At 39.7% G+C, this 23,627-nt stretch overlaps 1 protein-coding gene across 2 annotated transcripts; it reads left to right on the top strand.

Moving 5' to 3' along the window:
• Positions 1–42: 42 nt before the first annotated feature.
• On the top strand, positions 43–23,607 carry dhx57 (DEAH (Asp-Glu-Ala-Asp/His) box polypeptide 57). Of its 2 annotated transcripts, none has more exons than XM_066697246.1 (25): positions 43–90; positions 819–859; positions 1,438–1,668; positions 3,133–3,438; positions 3,983–4,186; positions 4,924–5,759; positions 6,252–6,424; positions 6,982–7,103; positions 7,692–7,887; positions 9,852–9,976; positions 10,384–10,517; positions 10,869–10,923; positions 11,739–11,941; positions 12,437–12,553; positions 13,268–13,364; positions 14,095–14,268; positions 15,017–15,217; positions 15,763–16,039; positions 16,431–16,526; positions 17,461–17,544; positions 18,029–18,166; positions 18,534–18,608; positions 19,273–19,407; positions 21,340–21,540; positions 22,682–23,607. In XM_066697246.1, the coding sequence occupies exons 3-25, from the start codon at positions 1,451–1,453 to the stop codon at positions 22,823–22,825; spliced, it is 4,311 nt and encodes a 1,436-aa protein (XP_066553343.1). In that variant the 5' UTR covers positions 43–90; positions 819–859; positions 1,438–1,450; the 3' UTR covers positions 22,826–23,607. The 2 variants fall into 2 exon arrangements, with proteins under 2 accessions (XP_066553343.1, XP_066553342.1); XM_066697245.1 differs by having other exon boundaries at positions 71–405.
• The last annotated feature ends 20 nt before the right edge of the window (positions 23,608–23,627 follow it).

Raw genomic sequence — 23,627 nt, 5'->3', positions numbered from 1 at the left:
AGATCTAACCCGGAAGAAAACGTTTTGACCCCTAAGCCGGGAGCCAATGAGGGAGTTGAAGTGCCGGTGGACCGAAACAGCTTCTGTCAGGTTTGAACATGAGCTACATATAATTATACAGTTTCTATTGAAATCTACCCATTATAATGTATAGGTAAATATTGTAATCACGGTAAAGGGTGATACATTGTTTGACATCGCGAATGCTATAGTGAAAGACATGGATTTCTTTGTCACGCTCTCTTGGTTGAATGAATACCGGTACCTTCAAAATATTAATCTGGAACATTGAATAACAAATATTTTCTTTTATTTTCGACTTGGCATTAAATACATGTATATTGTACCGTTGGAAGAGGCAGCTAAATCCATGAATACATTATGTTCTTCATTACGTTATAGGAGGTGCGTATTACATAATTAAATTGAGACGGTGTCAAAAAACAAAGCTTGTGCTGCTCAATCATATGCTAGGAAATGTCCACCTATCACAGGAAATCGAAACCAAACTCTTGTTTAAATGGTTAAGGAAGCTGAACGTATTAAATTCCCCCAAGTGCTGGTGTCGAATTAAGATTAGATGATTTGGGTGGAATCGAACGATCGTGTGGGTTTGTCGGAACTTCTTGAAATGACGTAACTCTTGATACGCATTTGTTTCAGTGATACTGGAACTGTTACTTTTTAAGACCGCATCATCGCCAGTGTTAACCCATCTAAAATGTATAGATTTTGAAATGATGTTGTCAGTATTAGTTTAAGATTGTGACAAACAGATAGTATTTATGCTGAATATCTATTTTCTGTATTCTTCTCAGAGTGTTGCAAAGTACTTGATGGGATTCCAGATAAACTGAAGGTATTGTTGCTTATGTATGTTTGTATGAAAGACTACACCAACAAACGTAAATGTGTGGATCAGCGCAACTTATTATTTTAGTTTAATAAATGTTGTTCATTGAACTGTATATATAAGTTGTAATATATGTTCATCTGGTTGAACATTAATTCAGTTTAATCACATAACTGACTGAACTTGAGACCTGGGGTGTGTGCATTTGTTTAATTAAAAAAATCAGCTACTCCATTGATTGCTATGGTCTGGCTGTTAAAAGTTGATAAAGTTTACTTAAAATAATCTTCAGAAAGTACATGTTATTTCAACCTGTATTTTTATTGATTTATTTGACTGACACATTTCCCTAAGGCAATTCACATTCAATAGCTGTAGATTTGTTACATATCGTGTAGTGTTTTAACATCAACACATACAATTCATAATGAGATGCATCATAAGATAAAGTGTAGCAAATGGGTTGCTGCACTTAAAGCTTGTAGTTTGTGTCTGTATGATTGCTTAGACTTGATGCCATTAGTAGGATGTTGAATATAATATTGGGATTGAGACACATTTTCTGTCCTTCATTGTTTTCTCAGGAATAAGGTGGATATGAGCGGAAGAAAGAGGGGGAAGCCCAATCGAGGCGGGGGGCGTTTCAACAAGCCCAGAGGAGGGGGAGGGGGAGGAGGTGGAGGAAGGGGTGGCAGAGGAAGAGGAGGTGGCAGTGGAGGCAGCAGCATGGGGGGGGGTAGTAGGAAAGGAGCTGACAGCACCTGGGATGACGGGGATGACTTCACCCTTTTCTTTGGTCCCAGCCGCCCAGCAAGGTAAACACTACTAAAACTATATAACACAAAGCATCCTGGTCAAGTGGTGCACACTAGTGTAGACTCTGATAGTTTCTCACACTTTCTGAGTCTGTAGCAGGGATCTTTAGATCAGTTCCTAGTGTATTGCATTGCCTTTTGACTTTTATACAGCTCTGGAAAAAATCAGTTCAAAAATCAATGTTAAATGGTCTCTTATTTTTTACCAGAGCTGTATATACACCGATCAGCCATAACATTATGACCACTGACAGGTGTAGTGAATAACACTGATAATCTCGTTATCATGGCACCTGTCAGTGGGTGGGGTATATTAGGCAGCAAGTGAACATTTTGTCCTTAAAGTTGATGTGTTAGAAGCAGGAAGAATGGGCAAGTGTAAGGATCTGAGTGACTTTGACAAGGGCCAAATTGTGATGGCTAGACGACTGGGTCAGAGCATCTCCAAAATTGCAGCTCTTGTGGGGTGTTCCCGGTCTGCAGTGGTCAATACCTATCAAAAGTGGTCCAAGGAAGGAAAAGCGGTGAACCGGCTACAGGGTCATGGGTGGCCAAGGTTCATTGATGCACGTGGGGAGCGAAGGCTGGCCCGCATGGTCCGATCCAACAGACGAGCTACTGTAGCTCAAATTGCTGAAAAAGCTAATGCTGGTTCTGATAGAAAGGTGTCAGAACACACAGTGCATCGCAGTTTGTTGCATATGGGGCTGCGTAGCTGCAGACCAGTCAGAGTGCTCATGCTGATCCCTGTCCACTGCCAAAAGCACCTTCAGAACTGGACCACGGAGCAATGGAAGAAGGTGGCCTGGTCTGATGGATCACGAGTTCAAGGTGTTGACTTGGCCTCCAAATTCCCCAGATCTCAATCCAATCGAGCATCTGTGGGATGTGCTGGACAGACAAGTCCGATCCATGGAGGCCCCACATCGCAACTTACAGGACTTAAAGGATCTGCTGCTAACGTCTTGGTGCCAGATACCACAGCACACCTTCAGAGGTCTAGTGGAGTCCATGCCTCGACGGGTCAGGGCTGTTTTGGCGGCAAAAGGGGGACCTACACAATATTAGGGAGGTGATCATAATGATATGGCTGATCGGTGTATATTACAACATAATCTTAATTCTCACTTTGTTAGATTACTACCTTCCCCTCTCACTGCTGCTTTAATTTGATTTTTAAGTATATATGTGTTTTATATTAGAGAGAGCTGTTCTCTTTTACATTACAAGCTATTTGTTTCCCATTCATTTCTTCTCTTTACTTTTTTTGGTTGACCTTTGGAAATCAATGTCTTCTGGTTTACTGATTTTTCCTGTTTCTAATTAAAAGCAGTGTCTGTGTTGGTTGGTAACTCAGCACAAGCCAGTAGCCTTTAATACTTTCATAAAGCACCCTAATAATCTGTGCTGTGTGGAAATGTGACAGCTTGATTTCATGTTCCTCTGTTGTGTTTGTCTCTGTAGACCTTCCTCTTCCAGAGGCAGAGGTAGCAGTGGGCGAAGTGGTGCCAGCGGGCGTGGAAGCAGCAGCGGGCGAGGAGGGGGCCGCGGAAGTGGTAGTGGTAGTGGCAGAAGCATGCCGAAAGGGAGGCCTAAAGTAGATATGGCTGAGCGGCCTAGACCTAGACAAGAAGTCATCAGCAAGCCCAGACCCAAATCTGACATGCCTCAGATGCCCATGCAGACCATTCACATGACCACAGAGAACCAGGCGAGAGTGAAGGAGCTTTTGCGAGAGCTACAGACACAGGACTTTGAAGAGCCTTATGTGTAAGTCTCAGTTCAACACTAACATCTGTTTTCACAGCAGCAATTCAAGTGTGGTTCAGTCTTTTCTATCCTCCTCTCCTGATGGTTGTTTTGACTTTTGTGGTTATAGTGACTTTATTGCAACTGGCTTTGTTTTGTCTGAAGTATGTGAAACTGCCCTGTGAAAGAGGCTTTACTAAAAAATTGTTCAATGACAAAATGTTTCAGTTATTCTTAACTTACTTTATTTTCTAGGAAGGAGCTGTAAAAGCTTACAAAGTGTAACGGATACATTATTAATATGGTAAAATCTAAAAAGACAATAAAATACAATGCAATCTAATTCAGTGCAGTGAAATAAGCTACAGGTTACAAAACATGTAACAAGTGAGATGCCAGGCTCTTGAATAGCTAGTGTGTAGGAATGAAAAGCTGCTTGTGATTTTAAAAATTACCATAGTGACGCAGCACTATACTGGGGATAACATTCTCCAACCTGTAGATGAGTAACACACACTGTAAGTGACTTCACTGGCACACTATTACCCTGCTCCTTTTCTCTCAGAGAGTCAGGGTCAGAGGGCGAGGAGGAGGAGGAGGAGGAGGAGTACGATGAGCTGGACTACCGTGAAGATGGGCAGTTCTGGAGAACTGCAGATGACCCTGTGGAGTGTGCTGAGAGCACCGTGTTTGAGCCTAGCTCTGAGGAGGAGGAGCCCCAGAGTGCTGAGATTCCAGTATCTCTGTTTGCCATTGGAAAGCTGTGCAGGTACTGTATTGCCCCACTGCCAGATCCCCTTTCAGTAATAGCAATGGGAATCTTAAAATTCAAGCATATGGCTCAGTAGCAGATTTCCTGGGATCCTTCAAGAAACTGCTCTCTTGACTATGGACTAATGGCTCATTAAAAGCTTTCACTGAGAGTGCAGGTTGAGCTACTGTCACACCTATCATAGCTGAATGTAACCGGCATTCCACTTGGAGCGACAAAGAATATGCTGAGCGCTGCCAGGGTTGTGTGTGCTTCCCACCCGGCTGCAACCACTGTAGCTTACAAGGTGCAGATGGCTTGTGGTCTTAACAGTGTGAGCTCCATTAACCCTCCTTATAATCTGCTATAGCTGTGCCATTTGCACAGTAGATTTGCAGTGTGAAAAGAGGTTGCTGTCTTGCCAGTGCTTTTTTCAGAAGAATCTTGTTAGCTGCCCGCTTTCCCTTCCATGTTATGCACCAGAAGTCATAATGCTGACCTCAGATGAGATCCTCAGAAAATGACTGTTAGCAACCAAATAAGCGAGATGGGCCACTCCTAATAACTTTTATCCAACTTTATTGGTTTGTCACCTAATACACTTCCATTTAATTCCAGTTAACACTAATTTTAAAATATCTCCAAATAGAATCTTATATAGAATTAGAAAAAAGTGGCTATAGTTGGCTGTTGTGTTTCTATTGAGATATGACTAAATGAGTGGGTTCCAATGTGTGGATTGCTTTGTGTTGTAGGTATGGTTTTGATCGAGAGCGTGCCAAACAGGCATTGGAGTGCTGCAGGGGGGAGGTGGGGGCATCCATGGAATACCTGCTGCAGCAGGTCTTCGCTGAAAAATTCGGAAGGAGAGCACAGGCTGCTGATGCGGCCGAGGGCTTCTCCCCAGACGACTGCCTGACACAGCGGCAGGAGGAGGCTGTGGCCCTGGCTGCCATTTTTGGTGAGCGCTTCATTGAGAGGATCCAAAACAGGGTCTGGTCGGTCACTGTGGAACTGCCCTTCACCACCAGGAAGGTCAATGGTTGCAGAGAGGGGGGTGCCACCAAACAAAGCGGCCAGGTTCTCCTGAAGGACGTGTGCCGCTTCTACCTGAAGGGGCAAGGCTGCCGCTTTGGCACAAAGTGTCGTTTCAAACACCAGCTTCCCACGGACTCCAAAATCCAGAAGCCCCAGATAATAGCGTCTCAGCCCGGTTTTGAAAGTTACTCTCCTCCAGAGTATGAACTGGAGATTCGCTTCCCTCCGGGCAATCTCTATCCATTCCAGGCACCCATCGTGGCCTTCAGTACCAATGATCACAACCTGGCAGCCCCAGGCCGCATGCATGTAACAGAGTACCTCTTTGGGGAGGCGCTGGTGGCAGCACAGTGTGCAGAGCCAGTGGTATATACGCTGGTCACCTGCTGTGAGGATGAGGCCAAGATGAAGGAGCTGCTCACTAACAGTCATCACAAGTACAGCTCCCCTCCTCCTGCACTGCCAGTCGCCACCCCTGCAACAACCAAGAGCATCAAAAGCACTGTACCTAGCCAGGACCCACCCACCATTAATATCACCAAACGCCCAGAAGGTAAGAAATAAAACTGAAATACAGCTGTAGTAGTCCTGCAAAAACATGTATTCATCTATTATTATTCTGAATGCGGTTTTCTGCAGATTATCTTGCCAATTGAATCAGTTTCCCTAATTTCTTCCCACAACTCTGATAGATCAACACAAACTCTTTCTGCTGTTCTTGATTTTTAAGAATCAGTCACCTCAAGTCAGGGACATCCTATAGCCCTTCAACAGAACACCATTGTTATTGCTGATTGATTTCTGTGAGAAGCACTCATTATGGTCAATGTAAAGATTTATAGTGTATATCTTATACATGACACATCACAGTGATTTCTGAGTGGTTTGATGCATTAAGCACAGTACTGCATCCAATCTGTAATATGTTATAGTGATCAATATGTTAACCTTCCAAAGTGTTGTGTTGTGTCTGTGTGTCAGTGATAGTGTGGGAGTGTCCTATCTGTGTGTCAGTGGGACTGAGGGAGTGTTGTCTGTGTTCCAGTGAAGGAAGCCCCTGACTCCCCAGAAGAGGACCACGAGGACCTGGAGGAGGAGGCTGTAGTTGTGCCGGTACAGAACGAGAGCTACGTCAACCTCAAGAAAAAGCATGTCAGGATAGCAGAGGGGATGCAGCAGGAAAACATTAAGCTCTGCAGGCAGTTCAAGAGCAAGCAGGTAGTTCTTTTTAACATAATTGTGTGTTGCACTTTCAAGAGCTGAGTGCCAGGAATGGAACCAGGAGCAGTTTGAATACTCTATCAAGTCCAGAGGGAATCGGGTCAGCTTGAAAGCTTCATTTTACACACTGTGAGCCCTCTTACATGAGTATGTGGCATATATGGTACACTGGGCCTTTTCTAGTGCTGGAGAAAACAATTTAAATGTATTATATTTACAGTATAAAGATGGTTAACCAGTGTCAGTGTCAGATTAAATAAAACAAGATACTTTTAAAGGTAAGTGTTTTGTTACAGTGATTTCTGTCCTTTGAAAATGAGCAAGCGTCTTTATGAGTTTGAACTGGTATAGTATTCTGAGTCCTGGAGCTTGGGGGAGCACTACCTACAGGTAGATAAAGTAAAGTTTCCTCAGAGTCTTTTTAAATGGTTTAATCTGCAGCACATACATCTCCTGCTTCTGCACTCCACTTCATGTTCTTGAAACCAACCATTCCTTCTGATTGACCTCTTTTATACACATTTGAATGCAGTTTTTTTCCTCTGTTGCACCAGTCCTCCAGGCGCTTTCTCTCAATGTTACAACAAAGACAGAAGCTTCCTGCCTGGCAAGAGAAGAATAACATTTTAGAGCTCCTCAGTGAATGCCAAGTACTGGTTGTGAGTGGGATGACTGGGTAAGACACAGTTCATTGTCTTTTGTCTTATTTATTCATATATTTGTTTATTTGCCCTGTTTCTTTCAAAGGTACATGAGTTTGGGACAGTTTGAATCTGTTTAGTTGACCAAAATCTGTGAAATGGTTGTTTTGGGTATAAATGAAAAACAGGTGCCTCTCTGGTTAATTCTCATTTAAAATCAATGTTATTATTTTATTTTACATTAAAAATAATTTTAAATCTAATGTTTCAGTAAATCACAAGCTCTTCCTGAGAGAACAACAACAGCACTATTACTAAAATAAAAAAAAAACACTTGTATAATTGATTACCATTTTGAATTACAAATATTCCATATGTAACAGACACAACATTATCAACAGTTACAGCAATTCAGGATAGTAAACATGTTTCTAATTTGGAGAAGAAAAATAGGGTGTCCCTAAAAATTAGGAGGTAGTAGCTGAGGGTTAAGGCATGTATTTAGGTTTGGGGAGCCCATGATATAGAATCCTTTAAGGAATAGCATGATTGAGCTCAGGTTGCAGACAACCAGCAGAGCCTGGCAGACTGGGCTTGTAACCATTCTTCTGCTCTTTTTCCAGGTGTGGTAAAACCACGCAGATCCCTCAGTTCATCCTGGATGAGTCTTTGAAAGGCCCCCCCAACAAAGTGGTCAATATAATCTGCACCCAGCCCCGACGCATATCAGCCATCTCTGTGGCCGAGAGGGTGGCCCAGGAGAGAGCCGAGCGCCTGGGCCTGTCCGTGGGCTATCAGATCCGGTTGGAGAGTGTCAAGGTCAGTGCAGCTTGGTACATATTCAGCTTTATTGTTTTGAGTTCCACTCTTCTGCAGCCTTTGAATCATTCCCAGCAAAATTAATCCTAAATTGAGGTAAATTAGGTGACCAAGAGTTTAGTTGAAACAGAAGAGATTCAGAAAACCTTGTAGCTCTCTAGAAGCCAGCCCTTTATACAAACTGTGAAAGATATTTCTTAGTAATGCTAATGCAGTTGCAACAACCTCCATTATGGAAGTATGGCTAAAATCTTTGATTCCTCAACTGAAAATGGTCTTACATGTTTTAAGGGTATTATCATTCTCTATTGAATTGATTTTCTTACATTTCTATTCTGCCTTCCTGTATATTGTATCCTATATTTCATATCAGTCCATTACATTTATTAATGGCTGTAAATGGGTACTAAGCAATAGAGTTCAGATCCAGTGGCTGATATAGATTAATTCCATATTCTGTATTTTGGTAAGGGTGCATCTAATGATTTTTGCTCACATATTTGGTCTGGGTATCTCCCTGCCTGGCTCTCAAACAATAATTTATTATTGAGTAAATTAAGTAGATTTTCTGAGTAGAAATGAAGGTCAGTTTGGACAGTTTGGAAAATGGACTTGAATGTTTGAATATATTGTTGTACACTCACCTAAAGGATTATTAGGAACACCTGTTCAATTTCTCATTAATGCAATTATCTAACCAACCAATCACATGGCAGTTGCTTCAATGCATTTAGGGGTGTGGTCCTGGTCAAGACAATCTCCTGAACTCCAAACTGAATGTCTGAATGGGAAAGAAAGATGATTTAAGCAATTTTGAGCGTGGCATGGTTGTTGGTGCCAGACGGGCCGGTCTGAGTATTTCACAATCTGCTCAGTTACTGGGATTTTCACGCACAACCATTTCTAGGGTTTACAAAGAATGGTGTGAAAAGGGAAAAACATCCAGTATGCGGCAGTCCTGTGGGTGAAAATGCCATGTTGATGCTAGAGGTCAGAGGAGGATGGGCCGACTGATTCAATCTGATAGAAGAGCAACTTTGACTGAAATAACCACTCGTTACAACCGAGGTATGCAGCAAAGCATTTGTGAAGCCACAACACGTACAACCTTGAGGCGGATGGGCTACAACAGCAGAAGACCCCACCGGGTACCACTCATCTCCACTACAAATAGGAAAAAGAGGCTACAATTTGCACAAGCTCACCAAAATTGGACAGTTGAAGACTGGAAAAATGTTGCCTGGTCTGATGAGTCTCGATTTCTGTTGAGACATTCAGATGGTAGAGTCAGAATTTGGCGTAAACAGAATGAGAACATGGATCCATCATGCCTTGTTACCACTGTGCAGGCTGCTGGTGGTGGTGTAATGGTGTGGGGGATGTTTTCTTGGCACACTTTAGGCCCCTTAGTGCCAATTGGGCATCGTTTAAATGCCACGGCCTACCTGAGCATTGTTTCTGACCATGTCCATCCCTTTATGACCACCATGTACCCATCCTCTGATGGCTACTTCCAGCAGGATAATGCACCATGTCACAAAGGTCGAATCATTTCAAATTCGTTTCTTGAACATGACAGTGAGTTCACTGTACTAAACTGGCCCCCACAGTCACCAGATCTCAACCCAATAGAGCATCTTTGGGATGTGGTGGAATGGGAGCTTCGTGCCCTGGGTGTGCATCCCACAAATCTCCATTAACTACAAGATGCTATCCTATCAATATGGGCTAACATTTCTAAAGAATGCTTTCAGCACCTTGTTGAATCAATGCCACGTAGAATTAAGGCGAAAGGGGGTCAAACACAGTATTAGTATGGTGTTCCTAATAATCCTTTAGGTGAGTGTATATTACTTGTCATAAAACTAGAGGAATTCTCATGCTCGTACAAAACACACTAAAGCGATACTGAAAGTAGGCACAGCCCCCTCTAACATGGCTGCGGCTGTGCTGTGCTGTGTCAGTCATCAGCCACCAGGTTGCTGTACTGCACCACCGGAGTGCTGCTGCGGAGGCTGGAGGGAGAGGCCGACCTGGGGGGGGTCACCCACGTCATCGTGGATGAGGTGCACGAGCGCACAGAGGAGAGGTAACAAGAACAGTTGGATTTAAATCAGTCACCATCTTACACTCACACTGACATACGATCACAAATTCTGGTCACTCTCACACCATCACTCTCCAACTCCGAGTTACATTCAGAGTTACACTCACACATACAGTCGCTCTCGCAATCACACTGAAACTGACACTCCCAGTTCCCTTAGCCATTCCCACTGATTGTTGTATTCCAAAATGTTTTTTAATACCGCTGTACAATATGTAAACATAACACCAGGAAACTTTTTATAGCTTCTTGTTGAATGGGATTCACCTTGACCAAAGGCATCACCAATTTTGGGTTTTATTTAGTTTTTATGTTTCATTTGCATGTTATTTCCTGGTTTTGAAAAAAACGCAATAGACTTCAGGGATGTTGTGTGGCTTCCTTTCCAGTGACTTCCTGCTCCTGGTGCTAAAGGATCTAATGATCCAGAGGCCAGACCTGAAGATTATCCTGATGAGTGCCACCCTCAACGCAGATCTTTTCTCCCAGTACTTTTACAACTGCCCCACCATCAACATACCAGGTGACCTCTCACTTCACTTTCTCATGTCTTGAGCAACATCAATAGCACTCTGTGTGTGCATAGTACAGTATTACTGCAGTGTGTAGTGTAGCAAGTAAATATTTCTGATGGTGCTTTGGATGGAGTTTAGATCATTTACTGCTTGAATTTGTCTGCAAAAACCCTTGTTTTTTTCTTTGAAAACTCTCAATAAGCTGAAATTGTCACCTGCTGCGAAGTCCAGTTTTAAGTTGTCACATCCTTATTACTCCAGCTCGAATTTTGCATGCTCCTTTCAACCTGGCTCTAGCCTGCAACATATATATTTCTTACTCTATACACAGGCATACAATTATTTTTATTCTCCTTCAGGTCGTACATTCCCTGTGGACCAGTTTTTCCTGGAAGATGCCATTGCCAAAACCAGGTAAGTTTAATTGATTTAGTGGGTTTGTTTGTTTTTTGGAGGGGGGAATGTTTTTTTTAGAGCGCTTTGTGTTTTTTCTTTTTCTTTTCACCCCTTATCCTTGATCCGCACTGCTCAATGTGTTGGGGGTTCCCTTGACTTAGTGCTTGGCTATATTTAGGCTTAGACTGCCATGTAAATTAGGCTCCCGTTAAGGTTAGGGTTGTGTTTCTACTCATTTATAGAAGATGTACGCAATTTGGTTGAGGTTCTTGCTCTCATTTTGGAGAAGACATTTTATTTGTGTAATGCAGTGGTTACAGTTTTCATGTGTTTGTTTGATACTGCATCACAGTTTCATGATTATTATGAGTTTATAGATTTGTTTTAAATGATGAACAAAAGCATTTGAAAACTACTGGATTAGGGCATCACTATGTAATATGGCCTAACACTGCTTTGCTACCATCCCTTAAGTTATTGAATAAAGCAGATGTACGTCTTTATTTACCATTAGTACAGCTATTCAACTGTTTGTTTGGTGCTTTGTTTGAGAGGTATAGGGTGACACTGTACCCTATACACTGAATTGGATTCACCTGGCTGTAGAGGAGTGGAGTTATTCACACCAACATGTTTTCTTAGGTTTCTCCAGCTCTGTCACTCATTTCATCCCACAATGCTGATTTATTAATTCAGGTCTTGTGCAGATGTTGCTCATTTTCAGTCATCAGGTGCCTTTCTGAAACCTCTCTGGAAAACACCATCTGAATAGTAGAATACAGGTTTTGTGCAGCTCTTGATAAGAGGGCCATTTGTTTGCAATCCACAAATAGGTACATCATAGAGGATGGCAGCCCTTACATGCGATCTGGGAAGCAGGGCAGCCAGTTCAACAAAGGGAACAGCTTTCGCAATCCAGTGGAGCAGCTGGAGGACGACATGTGGTCCTTCATGCACTTACAGAAACGTGACTTTGTGAAAGACTCCATTCCAGATCAGCAGCTCACTCTGCAGCAGCTGACAATCCGCTTCAAAGGTTGGTGTACATCCACTGAGCTGAAAGATTGACAGGCAACAGAAGATCATATTGGGTTTTTTTGTGTGTTTTTTGTAGCTTATTATTATTATGATGATGTAGTCATTTAGCAGGTTTTTCAAATGTACAATGTAATATATATGACAAATAAAAAGACACTAGAGGCGGCTCAGAATACTACATCAATAACATAAATATTACTGTTCTGTAGAGAGTTTGACAAAGCAAAGGCAAGATTTAGACTCTTAATGTTTAAAGACCATGGTTATGTAAAGCATTTTTTAATATCTGCTATTTATCTGTTGTGCTTTTAGAATGGATTGTATGGAGTAGACAACATTTTACATTTATACTTAGCCAAATGTTGTTCAACATTGTTTGTAGTATTTGTTTTCATATTTGTAACTCACATGTGTTATTCTGGATTCTAATGTGGATGTGTTAGAATGGAAAACCTTGAGTTAAAGCATTTACCATCAGTTTTTTATATATCAGATGTAAAGAAGTCTGTTCTGAAAACCATTGCTGCTATGGATCTAGACAAAATCAACATGGATTTAATTGAGAGCATACTGGAATGGATAGTGGATGGAGATCATAATTACCCATCAGGTACATTTATTATAAATTCATCACTTTGTTCAGTAATTGCTTTCTCTGTTCAACTCTTTCTATATTTTTAGTTTTGTGCAATATGTAAATCTAGCTAGATTACTTTCCTCGTTGAATGTGAGTCGTCTTGGACAAAGGCATAATCCAAACTATAATACTGTAATAATAATAATGTATATTAAAATAATTTATAATATATGTATCATAATAAAAATGCACCTCTGGACTTTCCTTTCTTGGTTCTTGCATAGCACATATTGTTTTGTCATAGAAGAGCAGTATCTACTTGGTATTTCTCATTTCATGAAAGTGATACAAATTAGAAATTTGTCTCAAAATAGATATTGGGGGCTGAGAGATATAGCTTGCGCTGAGAGAGCAGGTTGAACCCCATAGTCCAGACTTCTTGGGTTAAAATCTGGACTATGTAATAGTTGACTGGGATTCCCTATAGGGTGTCAAGCAACAAACTAAGGGATTTCTGGGTTAGGTGGGCTTTTGGTGCCTGTAAGCTCTGAAGTGTTAATGATTCCAAACTGCACAAATCCACCCCACAGTGATTTAGCTCTGCTGTTTGTTCTGCAGATTTTTGTAGAAATTGTCTTTATTCTTTTTGTTTCATACTTTATATTCAGTGTTTACTGGCATGAGTAAGGAAACAATGTAATTTCTTCTCATCTCAGTGATGCACCTGATCTTTCCACTCTCTTGCAGGTGCTGTGCTAGTGTTCCTGCCAGGGCTGGCAGAAATAAAGATGCTGTATGAGCAGCTGCAGTCGAATCGCATGTTTAATAACAGGAATAATAAGAGGTATGGAATGACATGGAATACTGGTTTATTGACTAATCGATTAATCCATTGTCACGTCTGTCGCTTCATGACAAATGGGCTAATTAGCTTTTGTTTCAGTCCTAAACAGCTGTGTGTTTGTGGAAGTGCATCAGGTAGGTTTCTGTCAGCCTGAGCAAATCTCCTCCAGTGTCCATAATTCTGACCACTGAACTGAGGCACTTATGTTAACTCCCCGTTCAAAAATCACCTCGGTGAACTTTATCTCATTAATTACTAAAATCAATTCTCTAAAGTGGCATACAGCAGTTTTCAAATTGGGAATCTTGTTAGTTCCTGTTATTTTTGAGGACTGTCATTCTTCCCTGTTATATGATGTATTATACATAGTTTCCATTTAGTGTTGTGTAGTTGTGTTTAATGTGTTGCTAAATGATCCTCTACCTATTTAACCACTTCTGGTACTGAGTTAGACCTCATAGACCTTGCTGCAAGATGATCTCTAGCCATTGTGTACTGAAACCTGTGCAACACCTTTATAATTCCCCATTGTTTATGTCTCTTCAACAGCTAATTTCACTGGAAAAGGTTAATACCAAACAGCAACGTAAACAGATGCTAAAATCACTAAAAATCACACACTAGAATATGAAATAGGATAGAGAAGAAAGTTAAAATCAACTCCTTTTATACATTCCTGTGTGTGGTTCTTGTGTGCGTCTCTGTCTAACTGCGTCTTTTGTTTGGTCAGGTGTGTTGTGTACCCGCTGCACTCCTCACTTTCCAATGAGGAGCAACAGGCCGTCTTCAACCGCCCACCTGAGGGAGTGACCAAGATCATCATTTCCACAAATATTGCAGAGACGTCCGTAACTATTGATGACGTGGTGTACGTGGTGGATTCTGGGAAGATGAAAGAGAAGAGGTAAATTCAATATCACTGACTCTGCCCTAAAAAGTATGTTTGCATTGGCAAATGCACAGTTAAGTGTAGGAAAGCAAAGTGAAAATGTGGTAAACCATAAAATAAATAACGTAAAACCATGGCAAAGCTAAATAAATGCAAAGTAAAATTGAGGGGAAACTGCCAAAATTACCATGCAGATTTATTGTGGTGAACGTTCATAAGGGTATCTCTCCCTCTATACCCTAATGAACTTGTTTTTTATTTTTTATGGACAGTGTAGATACAGTATGAGTTCAACATTTATTTTTTAAAGCTCCTTCATTTTGTGTATTGTGTTGGCATTCATATTTAGGATTGATACTTTTTAAAAATAATCCATTATTTTAATATGCCCACTGTTTAAATATATAAATTTCAACTAACGAGATATGGTCTTGGTAAGTCTGCTGACTGAGAGAATAGACTGACTGGCTAGTTAAATACTGTCACAGATACATTGCTCTGTACAGCATTTTAAAAAGTACTCTCTTTAACAGACAATGAATTATGAATAAATGCATGATTATATAATGTATATTCTAGATCTCTGTAATTGTAACTGGTATGGATTGAGAGCTGTGCTAATTACAGCATTAAAGGTGGGTAGAGAAAGTAGAACTGAAGGTTGTAAAGTACCTTGTCACTGGGTTCCCTATCAGAAACTCTGTGTTTGGAGGTTTTTGCAGATGTCTCCAGTGTAACTCCTCTCTCTGGTGTTCTGTGGCAGGTATGATGCCAGTAAGAGCATGGAGAGTCTGGAGGACTCATGGGTGTCGCGAGCCAACGCCCTGCAGAGGAGGGGCCGGGCGGGGCGTGTGGCCTCAGGGGTGTGCTTCCACCTCTTTACCCGCCATTGCTTCCACCACCAGCTGGCTGAACAGCAGCTGCCTGAGATCCAGAGAGTGCCACTGGAGCAGCTGTGTCTCAGGTCAGCACACATGTGTATGAAAATGCTATATAAACTGCCTCCACAGAAATTAAGCGTTTGCTTGTCTTTTGTTTATCATCACTATCATGTGATTAATTTACATGTGTTCATTGTCAACCCTTGTGATTTAAAATGGATGGTCATCTGTTAAAGAAAAGGAAAATGGCCACATTAAACAGCCATTCTTTGTGTCTATTATTTGTTTGGCTTCTTACTTTTTTCTTACCTCTTATATTGTTTGGAAGTGTTATCGCATCACACTTGGTTTCAGCAGTACCAGGTACACCATGTGCAAATTATTGATCTGGTAAACATTTATTCGAATGCTTAGATTTTAATAATTTACAAAGTCATCAGTCACCATATATTTGTGTGTGTATATATGTATATAAATACATACCAGTGGTTAAACTGAGATACGCATGTTTTTACTTATAATCTACCTTCCATCTTGAGTTGAAGTCTTTGATCCAGTTGGGACCAATTTGAGAAATTATTTTCCTGGAGCATAAAGTGTAAACAACATTATTTCTTTGCTTTTTAAGGATCAAAATTCTGGACATGTTTGCTGAGCGGATGCTGGAGTCAGTATTCTCTCGGCTAATCGAGCCACCATCAGCCAGCAGTCTGGAGGCAGCTAAGCAGCGCCTGCAGGACCTAGGTGCCCTGACCCCTGATGAAAAGCTTACTCCCCTGGGCTACCACTTGGCCTGCCTGCCCGTTGACGTGCGCATTGGGAAGCTCATGCTGTTCGGGGCCATATTCCGCTGTCTGGATCCAGCTCTCACCATCGCAGCCAGTCTGGCCTTCAAATCTCCCTTTGTAAGACAGTTGATCAGTCTGTACATTGACATGATATCAATTTATCTAAAACGAATGTAACATACCTCGCATGGTGGTTGAATGCATTTTACTGGCTTTTTCCTTTTACACTGAAAGTAATACTGCAACAGTCCCACCACAGACACGGCAATTTGCTTCAGTGTAAACACGCCAGTTAATATATTTCTGGGATTATGCAAAGATGACACGAGCTACTCTGTACTTCTTTCATACTGTGTGGTAAAATCTTTATTTGAAATTCTGTTGATAATATTCCACTGCATACCCATTTCTTTATGCATGCCAAATAAAGTTTAATTTATTTATTTTATTCTGCCAGTAACCCAGCATCAATATGCCATGAACTTTCCAGTCATGTATTCTTTATTAGGTTTCTCCATGGGATAAGCGAGAGGAGGCCAATGTGAAGAAGCTGGAATTTGCCTTAGCCAACAGTGACCATCTGGCTCTTCTGCAGGCATACAAGGTAGATAGCACTCTGTTTCCCTGTGGTGATATTCTGCAGCTATTACAACTAATATAAAGAATCCTATTGCTGCAGCTGAGCATTTGTTTAAATCATAGTGCCAAAGCTGGTTTCTAATAAATTTGGTTGTTTTGTACCCATGTTGCACTTTAGGCCTGAATTTAGTTTTCTGTTTAAAGATAAGAAATCATTATAGATGGATTTTTCTTTACGGTATAATGAAAGCAGCAAAGAATATGAATACTTTCAGGAACCCTGGAGTCCAACATTTTAAGCAGATTATATCTTCTTGGTTCAGACTTCAGGTGATTAAAACAGTAGAGCTTTCCATTTCAATCAACTCCTTGTGTTTCAATGATGACAGAAAATAAATAGGACATAGTAATACAGATTAGATGGAAAGCCTTACAATTCGAAATAGAAAATTATAAAATGAAAAAATGAAATACTGCTTTGTAAGTTTGTTTCATTTGTTGGTGACTTTGTAGAAACTGTCTGTTTCTCTGTTATGACTACAACATCCTCACCACTACTTTCAAGATAGATCTCCAAACTATCAGAAAATAATGTCTGTGTATTCTTTGCTATTATAATATGTATTTACATGATACTTACTAGTGAAGAAAAACTACAATATATATTGGAAATGTAGTTTTGAATGTAGTTTGTGTTTTGAATGAAAAATACCTTATGTTTGTGTGGATTCATACAGTATGTGATTAATCTCAAACATCTTTCAATTTTTTTCATAATAATGTAAATCCTATCACTCTGTAAATAAACCTGCCTTTTTGTGTAGGAATTATTATGTATGCCTTGGTTAGGATGGGGAGCCAGTACAAAGCTTCTACAGTTAAATGTATACATTTTCAAAAGAATACATTTAAAAAGGAAATATTGTGTCAGGCTAATTGTGTCCCTCTCTTGTGCCCAGGGTTGGAAATCTGCTGCTAAAAATGGTAACCAGGCAGGTTTCCAGTACTGCAGAGAGAACTTCCTGTCAGGACGAGTCCTACAAGTAAGACCTTTCAGTCACATCTAACTACAGAGAAATGTGTAGTGCTGCTTCAAATTTCACATTCAATAAAAAAAAAATAGCTGCAAGTGGGATTAGTAAAACCTAATCCTTCTTTGTCTCCATCCAGTTAGGAAATTAAACATTTTTGTCAATTTAGCTAGATTTGAAAGTCTTTATTGTGGGATTATTATTATTTTATTTTTTCCCAAACTTGCACTAGTTTTAGTGCAATTTTTAATAATTATGTAATTGCTAAACACTCTCCAAATGAGAGACTAATATATTTTGTATGCTTCCATTTATATACCAGCTTGTCCAAAGATCGATAAATAATATATTTTTACTTCTGAGATATTACTCAGTTGGATATATTTTTTAGAATCATTACTTGCTTTTTATTTGGTTGGGGGAAAAGGGTCAACCATTATCATCTTAGGTGAGCTTTGCTTATTATTTTGTGTGAATCTTAATCTTTAACTTGCAGGAGATAGCTAGCCTTAAAAGACAGTTTGCTGAACTGCTGTCAGATATTGGGTTTGTGAAGGAAGGCCTGAAAGCCAGAGTCATTGAAAGGATGTGTTCAAAAGGAGGGGATGGTATTCTTGAAGCCACTGGTTTTGAGGTAAGATACCTGAGGGAGACTTCTTACTGTATTATGAATAATGAAATTATTTTACAGACAGTTTTATATGAATATATGTATGTTGTTCAGTGGTTTTCTTTCTGATGTACACAATTGTATAAAAGCTTTTATGTAACATACATAATGGTATTTAATTAAATGTGATACAACATAGGAATTTCTTTATGAATCAATAACTGCCTCTTAAACAATTTCTTGTCAATTTACAGCAGCTTTTAAAACCTTTTTGTGAAGAAATACATTTTAATGGGGCATAGATACTTTTGTGGGGTTTTGCCACTATTATATACACTGAATTTCTTTACAATTTAAGGTATCTCTTATCAATTACTGTTGCATTTCTCAGGCAAACCTAAATGCTGATAACATCAAGCTCATGTCAGCAATGCTCTGCGCTGCCCTGTATCCCAATGTTGTTCAGGTGAGACCCTGCAAAATGTATTTATGGTATTAAACTGAACATATATACGTATGCAGTTGCTAGGAATGACGTTCCACTGACCTGAAATACTCTGTACAATAGCACTGACTTCTGCAAATGCCTAGCTAAACAGCCAACAAATCTTAACTGCTGTTGAGAGTACTTAATTGTCTCTGTGTGGGTGATGGCCACTTTAACATATCAGAAGCTATACAATTATTACTTGAATTGGTTGTCGTTTTTACTGAAGCAATAATAGATACAGTAGCATGTCTGAAGTCAGATGACAGGCAGTGTTTTTTTAGTTGTTTACGGGTTGTGTATGGTGGCTGAAAGATGCTAAACATTTACATAATTTAAATATGAATATGACTTAATTATTAATTAAAATAACTGACATTTTTTTGATTTTCATCTAAGCCCTAAAAACCGCTCCATGGCTACCCTGGAGCAAGTAGTACCCTAGAAAAGAGTACAATTTCCAAGGGTGCAAAAGCAGTATCTTAGCTTTTCCCTTCATTTGTCACTGTAATGAAACATTGGTTGCTTGGGGAAAATGAGCACAGGGATCAGTGTTTTTTCTAGGCTTGCGTTAAAACAAAATATGCTCGGTGCATCATAGAAATGAAATTTAATTTGAATTTAATTTTTTTCCTAAACGTAGGTAAGGGCTCCTCAAGGGAAGTACAAGCAGACAAGCAAAGGTGCCATGAAGATGCAGCCCAAAGCTGATGAGTTGAGATTCATGACCAAGAACGACGGCTGTGTCCATGTCCACCCCTCTTCGGTAAACTACCAGGTGAGAGACATGGGGTTGGCTGCTCATTGTGAATTAGTAGGTTTCTGTAGAAAAGCTTATCTTCATCTGTAATTTCAAAGCATTACAGTGGCTCTCAAAAGTATTCACCCCCCTTTGACTTCTCCATATTTAATTGTGTTACAGCATGAAATCAGAATGGATTTAATCAGGAGTTAGTGCCATTGATCAACAAATAAAATGTCCATAATGTCAAAGTGAAAAATATAATCTGCAAATTGATGTAAATTAATTACAAATACAAAACTGAAAATAATGGAATGCATAAGTAATCACCCCTTTTCTATGACATACCTGATTGAACTATGGTGAAACCAATTGTCTTTAGAAGTCATGTAATTAGGCGAATGGAGTCCAGCTCTGTGCAATTAAGGTATGTTACATGATTTCAGGTTAAATACACCTGTCTTTGGGAGGACCCACAGTTGGTTAGTACAAATCCTAACAAAAACTACATGAAGACAAAGGGACATTCAAATCAAATCCATAATAAGTTTCTTCAAAAGCACCAATAAGGGGTAGGATATAAGAACATTTCCAAGGCATTGAATATCACCCGGAGCGAAACTAGAGCCATTGTTGAAAAACAACTTGCATAAAATCTTGGCTAGAGATTGCCATAAAGCATGTGGGAGACTCAGACCAAGTGGAGGAAGATTCTATGGTCTGATGAGACCAAAATAGAGGTTTTTGGCCTCAAAGCTAAATGCTATGTTTGGTGCAGGCCTAACACTGCACATCATTCTGAGAACACCATCCCTACCATGAAGTATGATGTTGGCAGCATCATGCTATGGGGATGCTTCACTGCGTCAGGACCTGGAAACCTTGTAAAGATAGAGGGCAAAATGGATGCAGCAAAGTACAGAGAAAACCTGCTGAAGTCTGCAAGAGACCAGGGACTTGGGAGAAGATTCATGATCCCAAACATACAGCCAAAGCCACACCTGAAGTGCTTAAAAACAAAAAGGCCAATGTCCTGGAGTGGCCCAGTCAAAACCTGGACCTCAATCCAATTGAGAATATCCAAATTGATGGAGCTTGAGCAATTTTGCAATGAAGAATGGGCAAATAGTGCTGTGTCCAGATGTGCAAAGCTGGTAGAGACTTATCCATATAGACTCATGGCTGTAATTGCTGCCAAATCTGCCTCTACCAAATATTGACTGAAGGGGGTGATTACTTATGCATTCAATTATTTTCTGTTTTGTATTTGTAATTAAATTAGAACAATTTGCAGATTTGATTTTTCACTTTGACATCATGGACATTTTCTGTGTTGATCAGTGGCAAAAACTCCTGATTAAATCTGAATGGATTTAATGTTGTAACACAATGAAATGTGGAAAAGTCCAGGGGGGTGAATACTGTTGAAAGCCACTGTATTTATAGCGGAAGCATTTTCATCAGCTCCTTTTCCAAGGTACCATGGGACTTCAGCATGTACATAAATAATATTGTAGATATCAACAACTAATTATCAAAAAAAAAAAATTCTTTCCTATGCATCTTTAAAAGCAATCTTCATAACTCTAAAATAATAATCATTATTATAATTTTAATAATAACTAGAGTATAAATGTTTTTGACAACCAGTTTTGCGTTCTCACTTATTTCCGAATTGCTTTTGCCAAAGGTCTTCTGGTTTATCCCTGTGCTCATGAATCAAGTATTAAAACATGACAACAGTTTCCAGGTCTTTAGTCATGGGTGATTTCATTGTAATGCCCATAAAAACTGCAGTGCACTAGGACCAAGGCAGCTGATCATAAGAAGTTAATTTGTGTTGGTTGCAGAAGAATTTCCTGCCTAGATATTGAAGCAGTGGGCTAGGAAGTGCATTCTGCATGGATGCTCACTCAGCTGTATCACACTGCAGAGGACGCAGAGCTAACCACAGTCCCGGTGTTTCAGGTGCGACACTACGACAGCCCCTATCTGGTGTACCATGAAAAGGTGAAGACGAGCCGCGTGTTTATCCGTGACTGCAGCATGGTGTCTGTGTACCCACTGGTGCTGTTTGGAGGTGGCCAGGTCAGCGTGGAACTGCAGAGGGGGGAGTTTGTCATCTCCCTGGATGATGGCTGGATTCGCTTTGCTGCTGCTTCCCATCAGGTACTGCATTTTCTCAACACCACCTGTTTCTGGCACTCGCCTGCCTTTTACCTGGGTTCTACAGCATCTAATGACCCTCACACATTCATATGTTCCCTCATATTAGAAGGATAAATATTATTCCTGTTGTTATTAAGATGGACTCACTGACCAGCACATTTCATAAAATAATCAATGCGGTAGGATTTACCATATTATCCATCACCAATACATCTCTTAGCTATTATTTTTCAGGTGCTGTTATATTTGATTGGAAAAGGACACAAGTGAAAAACACATTTTAAACAGATTCCTATCTCCAAAATATATAACCAACAGTTTATAATTTTTCCACTTAAATATACATCTTATATTTGTTACTCCTGCTTTATAGTATTTCCCAGTGTTAAACGTTGAGTGGTGCAATTGGATCTTTAGAATCTGCTGTTGCTCTGCTTGCAATTACAATTTGCTTTCAAAGGACTGCCTAAAAGGAGCTTGTGAGCCTCAATTTAAGAAACCCAAACAGAGAATCAAAATACCGTACATGATATTACAATGTATGAGATGAGATGCAGGACTATAGTATGCATTTGATGACAAGCATGGAGATCCAATCATTTTGCAGGTGCCTTTAACCTGATCATCGGAAATGGGCATAAAATAAAAGTCTACAGTCTTTATTTCACATCAGTATTGGTGCTGCAGAAAAACTTATATTTCAGGCATTTTAGAAGCGCAACAATGTGTTTAATAATATATATTATTAATATATAATATCTTGTATAACCCATTAGTGAATGACAAGCTTTACACACTCATGCTGTGCATGTGCAGTGATGCAACAGTATGTTTGGTAATTTCTGAACCCTAATGGTCTCAGACATTTCAATTGTACCCACTATTATTTAGAATTAATTTGAACCTGCATTTGCTATATGCCCATAAATTAACAATTGTATATATTTTCTCTTGGAATAATAAAATTGTGAAATGTACTATTAATTGTGTGTATTTTAAAATTGGTTACATTATACTGTATCAAGTGTAACTGGAAAAAAAATTATTTGGGGTTATTTTGAATCTTGTAACACTTGAATATTGAATATGGTATTTTGTCAAGGACAGAAAAAAACTAAACAATTTATTTTGTCTACACAAGGTTGCTGAACTAGTGAAGGAACTTCGCTGGGAGTTGGATCAACTTTTAGAAGATAAAATTAAAAACCCCAGCATGGACCTGTGCAGCTGCCCTCGAGGCTCACGGATCATTGATATGATTGTGAAACTCATCTCTACACAGTAGAATGACAAGATAATATCCTGCAAAAGATATTGCAGATAGGACTGTCTGCTTTAACATACTGAACATATATTTTTTAAGATATGGTTCTCACTGGTCTGCTAAGGACTCTTTACATTTCTATTTTCAGAATTCATGTGCACAGAGATTATTCCTGCCTCTTTCATAAATTTGGGAGAGAACCTTATTTTTGGGATATTAACTTAAAGCAGGGGCTTCATGCTGTTTGCCATGCATCTGAATCCATCTGGTTGCCTATTCTGAAAATCCTATGACATTGTTTTGGCTAAATGCTACCATCCTAATAGCATTGCTTTAACAGCTAAATGCAACTCCAAAAAGCCAGACATTGTGAAATAGGTTCTGTTAATTGCACTTTTTAAGTTGCGTGAAAGTTGACATGAAGTGTAAAAGGGTTTGAGTCCATATTGGATAAATGTGTTTAAAATGAGATGAAAATGTGAGTTTGTTTTATATGTGTCTAGATATTAATGAAGCATGGACAGCTGTCAAATACAGGCAGCTCTGCTTTAAGAAGCACAGTTATGCTTGGTGGAGATGGTGAAAATGTATATTCACACACAGTAGGAGAGAAAAAGGCTAAGCAAAAAATAATTACCAACCTGTTTAAAATGCAAAATATGAAATTAAATTAAAAGGGCTCTTCATAAAAATAACATTTTTGTGATCTGGAATAGCCAAAGGTTATGTAAAGATAATGTATTACATTAACTTTTTGTTCCCTGTAATGTAAGGTCAATAAAAAACGCCATTGGTTTGTCAAAGTTTTTGACAAAAGTTTTTA

Source organism: Amia ocellicauda, chromosome 23 (genome assembly GCF_036373705.1).
Source record: "Amia ocellicauda isolate fAmiCal2 chromosome 23, fAmiCal2.hap1, whole genome shotgun sequence".
NCBI classification, from domain to species: domain Eukaryota; kingdom Metazoa; phylum Chordata; class Actinopteri; order Amiiformes; family Amiidae; genus Amia; species Amia ocellicauda.
This window is presented reverse-complemented; position numbering and strand designations above follow the sequence as displayed.